Here is a 12,920-nt window from a genome sequence, read left to right on the forward strand (position 1 = left end):
CCCGGGGAGCAAATCCTGCACATGTGATCCATTGCTAACAGCAATCCCCAGCAAAAATGTAGACAAAGGAGGATGCCCGCAGTGGACCACATGTGCCAGACAATTTGGCACTCTGTGGGCATAACTATTCTCCTTTACGTCAGTTTTGATAACTCTCCACCACACTGTAGACCTATCCTGAGAGAACAGGAGGAGCTCAGCCCTGAGCCTTCACACCTAGAAGACTACAGCCGCCGCCCCCACTGACTCCACCCCCAGTCCTCCAAGCTCCCAGCATTCATTGCGCGCGGCGTCCGCTCTATCTCCAGCTGCGGGACTCTTTCACCGTGGCAAGATGGCGGCGGAGCGGCAGTCCGGAGCGGCGATGGAGGAGAATAAGGAGAACGAGCGGCCGGGAGCTGGAGGGAAGTCGGCGGCCCTAGGGGACACGGTGGGGCTGGAGAGTATCCTGACGCTGGGACGTGAGACTGACCCGGGGGCAGCAGGGAGCCGGGGAGCTGAAGGCTGACGTGTCAGTCCCAGCCATGGGATAGTGTCATGTACCCGTCACCCGGGCCATCCCTGGCTGAGGCCTGCTCCCCAGGCTGTCCCCTCTGTAGTGCCAGCCTTATAGGCCACTATAGGTCCTGATGCTAGGTAATGCACATCTGCCCCTAGACCTTATGGCGCTAATGCCATATGATATCCAGGAAGACCGATCACAAGGGAAGTAATAAGGGCCTCATTAAATGGACACGATCTAAGGAGTCCAGTTCCACTTTTTTTGGGTGACAATAACATGGGTTCCAACTGGGACCCTGTATGAGCCCACCCCATATGTCAAGCTGACAGCCAGGAGTCTGGCTGCTGCACCCCAATGGGGATCCGCTGGTATTACTTGAAGGTGCTGCAGGGGTGGCCTCATGTAGTATTATAGCCGCCCCTTGAAGTCAGTAGGTAACTGAATGGTTGGCTGTCAGGAATTGGCTTAAAGTGGACCACCCCTTTAAAGAGCATCTGTTACTCGATCAGCCCTACTGAACCTGGCATACTGCCTGATGGGGTGGAAAAACGAACAAGAATAGGACATGGTTTGCTTATTTATTTTTTTGCGAGGCCGCAGAGTGGACACACGGAGGCAGACAGAACACGTTGCGCTGTCCGCCTCTTTTACTGCCCTATTGAAATGAATGGGTCTGCATCCGACCCGCACCAAAACTACGGTCGTGTGCTTGAGCCTAGGGGTGGGCGATATGGCCTAAAATATATTGTGATGTAATTTTAAGCATGTGCGGTATGTAATATATATTCTATATTGGGGGGGTAAAACATATATATTTTTTTACTTTTTATTTAATAACTATTAGCCTCCTTAGGGGCTAGAACCTTTGTCCTATTCACCCTGATAGAGCTCTATTAGGGTAAATAGGACTTCACACTGTCCCTGCTGCCCTGTGCATAGTACACACAGCAGCAGTTAGCCGACTATGGCAGCCAGGGCTTCAGGAGCGTCCTGACTGCCATGGTAACCGATCGGAGCCCCACGATTACACTGCTGGGGCTCCGATCAGAAGCTGCCACCAATGATTCAATCGCGTGGAGGGGCGCAATTAATATAATACTTAGAAGAGGGTTGCACCACTAATGGATATAGTTAATATGACTGAATACAAACAGCCTGCATTTGCCGGCCTTATCCCATACCTATTACTGCGCGCCATGATCCGCTGCAATGACCTGAGGGGTCAATTACGATGGATCACAGCGTGCAGTAATAGAGGCCAGGTATAGGATATGGCCGGCACATGCAGGCTGTTTGTATTCAGTCATATTAACTATATCCATTAGTGGCGCAGTGGCCCCTCCCTTCTACTCCTCTCTGTTCTCATTGGTGGCGCAGAAACCACACGGAAGCACTCCATAGTGGTTCTGTGCTTCCGTTCCGCACTGGGCTTTCCAGATTGCGGACCCTTTCGAGTGAATGGGTCCGCATCCGTGACGCAGGATGCAAATGGCCGGTGTCCGTGTATTGTGGACTTACTGCGGGCCGCAGTACGGGCACGACTGGCACACGTTCGTGCGCATGAGCCCTTGGTGTCGCAAGTTGTCATCTCAATTCTCAGACTCCCACCGTTTAAAAGATATGACATAAGTCAGGTTTCCTGATGCAGTTTTGGAAGGCAAAACCAGGAGTGAATAAAAAAAGTTGTATCCGTACTTTCTTTTCTTTTATGATCCACTCCTGATTTTGGCTTCCAAAACCACATCCAGAAACCCGGCTGTGGGGTCATACCCTATAGGTAAGGTGCCACTGTGGAGTGCAGTCGTGGTACTTTGGGTAGCGTTTAGTTGATGCAAGGTCACCCATGAATATAGCTTTTCCCAGCGCTATCCTGGACAGCAGGTCCCTATAATTTGGTGTTGATTACCCTAGCATTAGCTGGTGATTGTGCTTTCTGCGCACCTCTCTGTAGCCTATATGTGTACTGATAGAAGACCATTAAAGAGGACCCGTCACAACTCCAGACTTGTAGAAAATACTTGTATTCTTTATGAAATAGAAATTCTGGAGCGTTGTTTGTTATAACTGTGTTGTGTCTTTCCTCTGTTATTCCTCCTAGAAGTTTGAATAAATTGACAACTAGTTGTTGCCATTTGGTGGTGTGTCCCTGCCAATGCAGCCAATGTCAGACTGTGTAGTGACATACCCCTTTAACAATGGAAATGGTATAGTCCACTTGTTAAAGGGGTTGTGTGGGCAACAGATATCGATAACCTATCCTAAGAATAGGTCATTAATATCAGATTGGTGGGGATCCGGCACCTCCACCGATCAGCTGTTCCAGGCAGCCTTCAGCGCGGACAACTGTACAGAGCCAGAAGCAGAAGGCAAATTAATTACATTTAAATTGCAGGAGGGTCACTCGGTATGTGGAGATTTAAAGGGGTATTCCCATCTTAGACAATGGGGGCATATTACTAGGATAAGCCCCCATTGTCTGATAGGTGCGGGTCCCACCGCTGGGACCCGCACCTATATCGAGAACGGAGCTGGGAGCGCTGTGGCTGGAGGACCCCAGCTTTCCCGGGGGTCCGTCCACCACAAAGAGCTAATCCCCGCCTCTCCCATAGAAGTGAATAGGAGCGTGCCGCGCATGCGCAGCCCATGCTCCCATTCATTTCTATGGGGCAGACAGCAATAGCCGAGCCCGCGCTCGGCTATTTTCGGTGGCCCCATAGAAATGAATGGAGAGCGGCTGCGCATGCACAGTGCGCTATCCTTCACTTTCGTGGCTCCGTTCTAGATATAGGTGGGACCCGCACATATAAGGCAATGGGGGCATATCCTAGCGATATGCCACCATTGTCAGAGATGAGACAACCCCTTTAAGAAGCAAACTGGTTTTAAACTATTCAGCTGCAATTCAGAAGGAATACGGGGAGCTGCACGCAATCTTGTGTGGATAGAATCAGACACAGGAAAGTGAACAGAAGCTGGCCGTACACATTTGATTTGTTAGTCGCTGATTTTGACGGATCTGTCGACCATCTAATGTGTATGGCACCCTCCCATCTCCACCATGACGGCAGATGTTGGGGTAGAGATCCACAGCCTGCTTGTTCTGTCATGAAAATGCCGCATATTTGACCACTTGGAATGTGATGGACTCCACAGTGAATCTGCAGCAAAGTCCGCATGTAAGGGCTCATTCAGATGACCATATGTTTTTTTGCGGTCAGAAAAATGCGGATCCGTTCAGTTCAGCATGTCTGCAAAAAAAAAAAAGACTGCAATCCACATTTTTGTGGACCCGTAGACATCAATGGGGGCCACGTCCTGATTTTCACTGACAAGTATAGGACATGTTTTATCTGTTTTGCGGGGCCGTGGATTGAAAGAAAATAGGACCGCATCTAATCCTCAAAATTACAGATCAGATGCGGAAAACATCATTCGGCCGTCTGAATGAGCCCTAATGTGGATTTTGGGTGAGATCTGCGTCGTAAATTTACCCCTATACTATATGTGAAGCAAGATCTATCCTCAGGAACAGGGAGTCTGATTTACAGATAAGACCTAGGTTTCTTCCTGTATGTTACCTTGACTCAGCCTTACAGTCCTACAGATTATTAAGGAATCCCAGCAGCAGCATGGGATGCGTCACGGAGACTTCCAGAGATACAGGTGAGAGCGCGTCTGCATTGTGTGGCAGGGATATTATATAAAAGTGGTAAATTCGTAGACTTATATACTGACGAGCTTACTTCTGAATAGGTTTTTTAGTATCTGATCGGTGGGGTTCTGACACCCAGGACACCAGCCGATCAGCTGTTTGAGACGATCCTGGTGCTCCTTTGAGCTCCTCAGCCTTCGCTCTGCTCACCAGCTACAGTACCGTATATTGTACAGCGGCTATGCTGCGCCTAGGCCACATGGCCGATGAACGTGACGTCACATGACATAGACAAAGTGGTACTACTATGACCGCCGCGGGGACCTGGGGTGTTCGACTCCCGCCAATCAGATACTGATGACCTATTCAGAGCATAGGTCATCAGTATAGAAGTCTCGGAAAACCGCTTTAAAGAGGACCTTTTGTGTGATTTTATTAAGGGAGATATATACCTGTACTTGCGGGGTACCCCCTGCTGATGCTGACACCCTGCTTGACTTTTAAAAAAATATGCCCGCTGGATTTCTCCTGCTCACTATGCTAATACTGAGCTTCGGAACAGGGTGGAGGAGACGCCAGGGCTTCTCCCTGGCTGAAGTGCTGTCCAGTTTTTTTCTCCCTGGCTGCGACGCTCTGCGTTGCGATTGGACAGTGCTACAGGGAGAAGGAGACGCCCATTGAGAAACCCTGGAGTCTCCTCCACCCTGTTCCGATGCTCAGTATTAGCATAGTGAGCGGGAGAAATCCGGCGGGCATATTTTTTTTAAAAAAAATCAAGCAGGGTGGCAGCATCAGCAGGGGGTACCCCGCAAGTACAGGTATATATCTCCCTTAATAAAAATGCATGAAAGGTCCTCTTTAAAACGGCCCTCTGGTTGAAGACAAGATTCATATTTTGGGGAACGAGCAGAACACTTACATGGTGACCTCCCTTCTTCTTTTTTTTTTTTTTTTTGTCTCAGCATATCCTCCGATTCCTGGACTCGTCTTCTGCCATCCAAGATGGCCGCACCGCTTCTACATGATGTATACTTTGCATTAGTAGTCTGACGCTTCCTGCTTGTCCAGCCCTGCTCTTGGAGTGGCCAGCACATCCCACATGAGCAGCGCTGGCCATTCTGGGGGCAGCAGGAAGTGTCTTGGACTACCACATTTACAGTGTGCTTCAGGCAGTCTGAGAAGTGCTGCAGTCATCTTGGACATCAGAGGACGGAGCCAGGAATTGGCAGATCTGGAGCTGGGAAGAAGAAAAGGAGGGCACCAGGTAAGAGTTCTGTTTGTTCCCCAGTTAATATGAAATTTGTTTCTTGAAATGGAGTTACTTTTAAGGAGGACCCCCACCTTGTAAAGCGATGGCATATAAGCTAGGAATTACCATCACTTTTTTGATTGGTGGGGGTCTGACTGTCGACTACTACCAATTCTGAGAATAAAGGGACCACAGCATTACCTCACCGTTTTTTATTAAGGGAAGTGCCTTGGCCATCTCTCTGTGCATTGACTTGCAACCAGCCCTGTTCATTCACATGAGCTGTACTGCAGCTCTCCTGGACAACAGGGGGCCTGTGCACCCCAGTGAAGGGGCCGCAACATTTAATCAGTGCTGAAGTCCATTCTCAGGGTTGTGGTGGCAGCCCCATTGTTGGAGAAAAATGTTAGAATTTTTCTTCATCAGGACCTCCTTCTGAGAGCCACAACACCACTTGCTGTAGTGGAGCCTGCCTGTCCACGGCCTCTACATGTGAAATGTCTAGCCAGAAGGGGACAGCCAAATCGTTGTCATACGACGTATGACATATGTCGTACGTCTTCTCATACGGAGGGGCAGAATAATTAGGAAAACGGCTAAATTGTATAGTGGGATATGAGCAATTTTCCTGTAACCTGTGAGTGACTGGATGATATTTCTTTTTGTTAGGGGCTACTGTTCCCGACGCTTGAAACGTCTGAGAAAAACCCTAAATTTTAAGATGGGGAACAGACACAAATTTACTGGAAAGAAAGTGGCTGCGGACATGCTGTCTGATAACAGGTTTGTCACACACGTCTGCCAGGTCTATTTCTGATGTAATGAAAAAAATAGGGGTTATTGTTTTATTCTGATATAACGTATGCACATATAAAATGTATTTTATACATCATGCTGTATATATGACGACCATGGGAGAGAAACCTGTGATCCCAGCCAACCCATAGCTACCACAGAGATCCCATAATATTCCAGAGATCACTTTTTTCCTTTTTTATGGTTCCATTATTTTTAAGTTTTGAATATTATGAGTTCTTCTGTAATGATACATCCCCACACACAATCTCCGATCCTCACAAGACCTCCTTCTCTCCTCTTATCACCTCTTCCCACAATCGCCTCCAAGATTTCTCCCGTGCATCACCCATACTCTGGAACTCGCTACCCCAACATATCAGACTCTCACCTACAGTGGAATCCTTCAAAAGAAACCTCTTCAGACAAGCCTACAACCAGTGACCCTGCTGCCTCTATACCGCCATGACATACTTCACCCGCACCTACTGTGTCCTTCTCCCATACCATGTAGATTGTAAGCCCTCACAGGCAGGGACCTGTCTCCTTCTGTACCAGTTTATAACTCGTCTTGTTTGATTAGTGCAATGATCTGTATTATGTATGTGCACCCCATCATATGTACAGCGCTATGGAATGAATGGCGCTTTAATAATTAATAATGAGGCTGTTTTTTCTCTGCAGGTATTTACTTCTCATCCTGATGAATGCAGAGAGAGCTTGGAGCTATTCCATGCAGCTTAAAATGGAGGCGAATACAGAACCCCGCAAGCGTTTTCACTTGGTCTCCCGACTGAGAAAGGCAGTAAAGCATGGGGAGGAACTGGAGCGACTGTGTGAAAGTGATCGCATTGATGCGAAGACTAAGCTGGAGGCTCAGGTACTACCACATGCTGCAGTAAGGTAGTTAACCTTTTAGGATGTGTAGGTTTAAGAAGGGCTCATGCACATGACCATGCTCGGTCCAGGAAAGGCGGCCATTATGTCGGCGACTACTTTGACTTGAACTGACTGTATTAGTGATTTATAATACAGTGAGTATCTGATCACAGGTCTGTTGTACTTCATTAGCATCATCATGTAGCATACCTCATAGTGTGAGTACAGTACAACAGACCTGCAACCAGATAGGAACTCACTGCATCATAAATCACTATGATGCATTCAGTTCTGGGGAGACGTGGCCAACACATAGGATGTGTTTCCCACACCAATAACAGTGCTGTGTTTCCTACACCAGTAATGCAGATCGTAGACATTTACCCCTCAGATGCTGTATGAACTGTGACCACGGCATCTGATAGTTAAAAAATCCCCCTCACGGAGAAAGGCGTTCCTAGAAGTAATAAGACAGAGCCTGTATGAGGCTTCTAGGCCTATTACTGGTATATACCAATGCAGGTGGCAGCAGTGCATTGGCATGTGCTGATTGTTATATTCTGTAACGGATAAAGTGTGTAATATAAATGGCAATCTAATGATTGCGTGTTGGAGACCTAAAGTTAAAGAAAAAAAAAATATAAAAATTTAAATCGCCTCCCAAATGAAAATAAAAATAAACATTTAAAAAACACATAAGCATCGTCACGTCTGAAAATGCCTGCACCATTTAAAATATAAAAATATTTATCCTGTAACGGGGAAAAAAATGACCAATTCACCCTTTTTAGTCACTTCCCCTTCCCCAAAAAATTAAGTGATTAAAAAGTCATACACACCCCAAAATGGTATCAAAAACTACAGATTGTCCTGCAAAAAATGAGCCCCCACAGCTCTCTATATGTAATTATAAAAAAAAGTTATAGGGGTCAGAATATGGTGATTGAAAAATGTTAGTATAGTCAGTGAGCGTCAATAAAATGTATACTGTGTGTGTATAATAAAAAAAAAAAAATATATATATATATATATATATATATATAGCGCCACCTGCTGTTTGTTCTTTTCATTATTTTTTTTTGTCAGTCTTACTGGTCGCATGCGCTCAGTTTAAGGGTCCATTCAGACGTCCGTAGGTGTTTTGCGGTCCGCAAATTGCCGATCCGCAAAACGCTGACACCGGCAATGTGCGTTCCGCATTTTGTGGACCGCACATCGCCGGCACTATAATAGAAAATGCCTTTTCTTGTCCGCAGTTGCGGACAAGAATAGGACATGTTCTATTTTTGGGGGGAACAAAATAGCGGATCCGGACAGCCCATAGTGTGCTGTCCGTATCCGTTCCGGCCCCAGTGAAAATGAATGGGTCCTCACCCGTTCCGCAAAATTGTGGAACGGATCCGGACCCAAGTTGCAGACGTGTGAATGGACCCTAAGTCTTCAACTACCACCAACCATATATTCTGTTAGAAGCTGTGGCAGTTACAGGGAAAGAGCTACAGCAGAAAGGACACATCCTTGAGCTGTGTTAGGGAGAGAGCTGCAGCATAAAGGACATGCTCCCTGGGCTGCCAGGTTGAAGCTAATCTAGCAGAGCAATTGGAGCAGTGAACAGGGACCTATGTGCAGTACAGGGCTCGTTCTAGCTTTGTTAGAAAGAGCTACTCATTTTACTCATCATGACTCAAGTCAATAATGGCATAACCCCTTTTAAGTCTTCAATTTTAGATGCATTTGGATGATGCATAAAATGTGATTACAAAGGTGTACTTAGCTTTTAAGCGCTCTTTAGGCCATCCTGTGCCAGATGTAGAATAGGAAATATTTCCAGTGAGAGTGCTAAAAACTTAATGTCTGAAGTTTCCTTCCTCCCTCTCCAGGCCTACAGCGCTTATCTCAATGGCATGCTTCAGTTTGAGCAGCAACATTGGCAAGAAGCCATGAAAGCATTCAACAAGTGCAAGTGAGTGTCATGGAGATTGCTATATATTGCATGCAGAACTATTGACTCTCAGCTCATTACCATTACGGTGTTATCTGCTTTCGCAGGACCATCTACGAAAAGTTGGCCAGTGCTTTCACGGAGGAGCAGGCTGTGCTCTACAACCAAAGAGTAGATGAGATCTCGCCAAACATCCGCTACTGTGCCTACAACATCGGTAAGCAGAGCGTGTGACGGGTGAGGCCTCATATGTAGGCTGGGATGGAGCGGGCACGGAATACATTCAGACTCGTTTTACAGCCTCTGATTCAAGCCATATGCCACACGTCTCCACATTCAGTTTTTTTTCTAGTGCACCAAACTGTGCACTTTGCATGATCATGTCTATACCTTTTTCAGGGGATAAGACAGCTATGAATGAGTTAATGCAAATGAGGCTGCGTGGTGGAGGTGCGGAAGGACTGCTGGCGGAGAAGCTGGAGGTGAGCCATTCTTTCACAATACAGCGCTAGAAATGATTCATATAGCTGTCACTCTGGTCATTGGTGAACAGCTGCAGCCAATTTCTTGCTGCAGGCGTCGCATTCATTTTCAGTAATAGGCTTCCATATAACCAGTTGAAGGGGTTTTCATTGTATGGAGCCTATTACATGCTGTTGAAAAAAGAAATCCTGTGAAGAGTTCCGACATTTTACCTAGACGCTCTGGCACCACCTGCTGGCCAAAGTGTATAGCAGTGTGCACCTGTGGAGCTGAGAGCTGCTGGTTACACATGCTCTGTCAATCTTCCCAAAGCCATGTCTCTGCATAGTGTGCCCCCTGTTCGCTGCTGCGCAGCCTATAGAAATAGCTTTCTTGTCTTCACTGCAAAGGATCCAATAAAATGGCTGAAAACAATTTCTGTTGGCTGCTCTGCAGTAAATACAGGTTCACTATGCGGAGACCTGGATGTGGGGGGGTGGGGGGCCTTAGCATGCATGTCTACTAGCGCTCAGCTCGGTAGATGGATGTGCATGTTGCTGTACACTTGACCACCAGGTGGCACCATATTATGTTAGTAAACGTCCTACTTTTAAGTATGTAAATGTTAAATATTGTTCATTTTTTATGATCTATACAATATGATTTGTAATGGTTGGACAACTCCCTTAAAGGGAACCTGTCATCAACTTTATGTAGATCTCACCGAGGGCAGCATAAAATAGTGACAGAAATGCTGATGTCACCGGTGTGTCGCTCATGAGCTAAAAGTAAGTGGTTGCCGAGAACCAGCATTATAATCATTGCAGTACAGGCCTGGAAAAGAGTCAAATCTACTGGAGAAGAGTCCTGGTTATTCATAATCTCCTGCTCTCTCACCCATCTGCTGATGATTGGCAGTTCTCTCCTAGAGAGAAAGGGAGAAAACTAGGAAGAAGGCGGTCAGTCATCAGCAGGGGGAGCAGGAATTCATGAATAACCAGGACTTCTCAGGTGGCCTGGACTCTTTTCCAGGCCCAGTCTGCAATGGTTGTGATGTTGGTTCTCGTCAACCACTTGGGCCTCCTGCACACGAAAGTGTGCGCCCCGTTGCCGTATTGCGGACCGCATTTGCGTATCCGCAATACAAGAGTGCTGTTCCGTGGGCATTCGGCATTATGGATACGGACCCATTCACTTGAATGGGTCGGCAAATGCGGAATGGTGCGGAACGGAACTCTACGGAAGCACTACGGAGTGCTTCTGTGGGGTTTTGTCCCGTACATCAGTTCCACAAAAAGATAGGACATGTCCGCGATGGGAACGAGCCTCCCTAGCGTCCACCTGCGCATATAAATTATTTAAATTACTGTTTTAAAATTTCATTAACGAAGCGCAGTTCAGCTTCGGATTTTGGAACAGTAATTTATGTGCATAAACAAAGTGTAACGTCATAGACACAAAATGAAGCAAGTCTCGCGTTATTTGTAGCAAGATTTGCCAGGCCTCTGCAGAGCCCATACATTTTAGTGTACTATGGAGGACGTATTGTAAACCAAGTTTTCAACAGAGCAATCCGAATTCGATTCCCTCAAGCCTACCCCTGATGGAACTTGTTGGGGGAAGGAAGGATCACCCAGGAATGCAGGACTTTGCCCTTGTCTAAAATAATGGATCTGACGGAAATGGCTAAAACTAATGCAAAATGTAACGGATGCTTAAACTACAGGATCCGTTTTTTATTTTTCTGATCTGACTGATTAGAACGGAGAAATAAACAGTGATATGAACCTGGCCGAAGTCATGAGTATATGTTTAACTAGTATTTTCAGAGGGGTTGTCTCATGAAGACAACCCGCCCCCGTCCATATGGATTTTGTAAAGGTGGTGTCCCCTCCGTTCTGCATTCTCCAACTGCCATGTCCTGCTACACAGGTACAGGGGAAGCTTATTTAATATTCTCATTTGAGTGCAGATTATTACACTATTTGCTGCCGATCAGTAGGCATGTTATGCTGTTTTTGGTGAGATGTTTTTGGCATTTAAATAGACCTGGTCATGCTAAGCTGAGAAAGCTTTGAAAATGGCGATACAGCGTAGCGCAGAGATTAGGAATGGGCTTTGGTGTCCTCCGCATACACTTGAAATACAGATTGACTACAGATGGACAATAGAAGGGAAGCAAGAAATGAGTAAAGAGGGGTTATGTCAGAATGAGCAAAAAAGATAGGAGGCAATCCTATCTGGTTAGGTAGATATTCCTTGGACTTAGGAGGAAAGCATCTGGACTATTCAGTTGGGAGTAAGACTGTCAGACAGCAGATTGGTACAGAATTGGTTTGTCACAATGCCCAAATTTTTATTTGATTTCGATACCATAAAAAAGTATGCCATGCGAAAAAATAAAACGCCAAAAAAGCCGCGTGCATTGCTCATTTTATGGAACGTCCGGCCCATAATGGAACAGTCCTATCTTCTTTTTTGGGAGGACAAGGTGACAAAAAAATGGCAAATCGCGCAGTTTTAATTTTTTTCTGTTACGGCGTTCACAGATTTTTTAAAATATTTTAATAGTTTGGACTTTTCAAACGTGGCGATATGTAATATGTTTATTTTATATGTAAAATTGGTAAAGGGCGTGATTTATACCTAATATTTTGTTGTGTTTTTACTTTATTTAATAACTATTTTCCCCCTTAGGGGCTAGAACCTGAGATCTTTTCATCCCTTGTCATATTCACCCTAATAGAGCTCTATTAGGAGGCAATCTAGGCATAGGGTGACTAGGACTTCACTCTCTCCCTGCTGCCCTGTGCATAGTACACACAGCAGCTGGGAGCTCGCCGTGGCCGCTTGGGCTTCAGTAGCGTCCTGGTTGTCATGGTAACCGATCGGAGCCCTGTGACTTCGGACTTCACTGCTGGGGCTCCGATCACAACTGCCACTGCACCACCAATGAAGAGGGTGGAGGGGACTCTGTGACCACTGCCACCAGTGATTAATACTGGGGAGGTTGGGGGGTGCACTGCGCCACCAATGTTTTTAATGGGGGGGCCTCACTGCGCCACTAATGAAGATAATTAACGTTTAATACAGATACAGTAGCGCAGCCTAGTATCGGTAAAAGGCAAATCCTGGTATCGAATCGATACCAGTACAAAAGTATTGATAATTTGATACCCGGTGCAAACCTAGTACAGAAGGATTAGCAGGGAGTGCTGCATCTAGTAGGTCATGGGCAGCTTTAGAGATGGGGGCTGGTAATGGAGTAGGTTGTTCAGAATCTAGACTGTAGCTTATAGAAATACAAGTTGGTTGTAAGATGGTTAGACAAGCTGAGTATATATGTTGTAAAAATAGTTAATTGCATTACTTAATTTCTGAACATCACTGTTTAGCTTTGCCGCTGCACGATCCTAGTTGTCCATGACGGCCGGGCTCT

At 46.2% G+C, this 12,920-nt stretch overlaps 1 protein-coding gene across 1 annotated transcript in view; it reads left to right on the forward strand.

Annotated features, from left to right (window-relative positions):
• The first annotated feature begins 297 nt into the window (after nt 1-297).
• The window catches only part of SRP68 (signal recognition particle 68), a 44,771-nt gene continuing 32,148 nt past the window's right edge, over nt 298-12,920 (forward strand). Inside the window, exons 1-7 of the mRNA XM_044298113.1 lie at nt 298-443; nt 4,099-4,165; nt 6,073-6,186; nt 6,883-7,078; nt 8,958-9,040; nt 9,127-9,236; nt 9,419-9,501. Coding sequence (XP_044154048.1) covers nt 335-443; nt 4,099-4,165; nt 6,073-6,186; nt 6,883-7,078; nt 8,958-9,040; nt 9,127-9,236; nt 9,419-9,501 — 762 coding nt within the window. The 5' untranslated portion in view covers nt 298-334. The remainder of the gene's footprint in view (nt 444-4,098; nt 4,166-6,072; nt 6,187-6,882; nt 7,079-8,957; nt 9,041-9,126; nt 9,237-9,418; nt 9,502-12,920) is intronic.

This window comes from Bufo gargarizans, chromosome 6, assembly GCF_014858855.1.
Source record: "Bufo gargarizans isolate SCDJY-AF-19 chromosome 6, ASM1485885v1, whole genome shotgun sequence".
Classification (NCBI taxonomy): domain Eukaryota; kingdom Metazoa; phylum Chordata; class Amphibia; order Anura; family Bufonidae; genus Bufo; species Bufo gargarizans.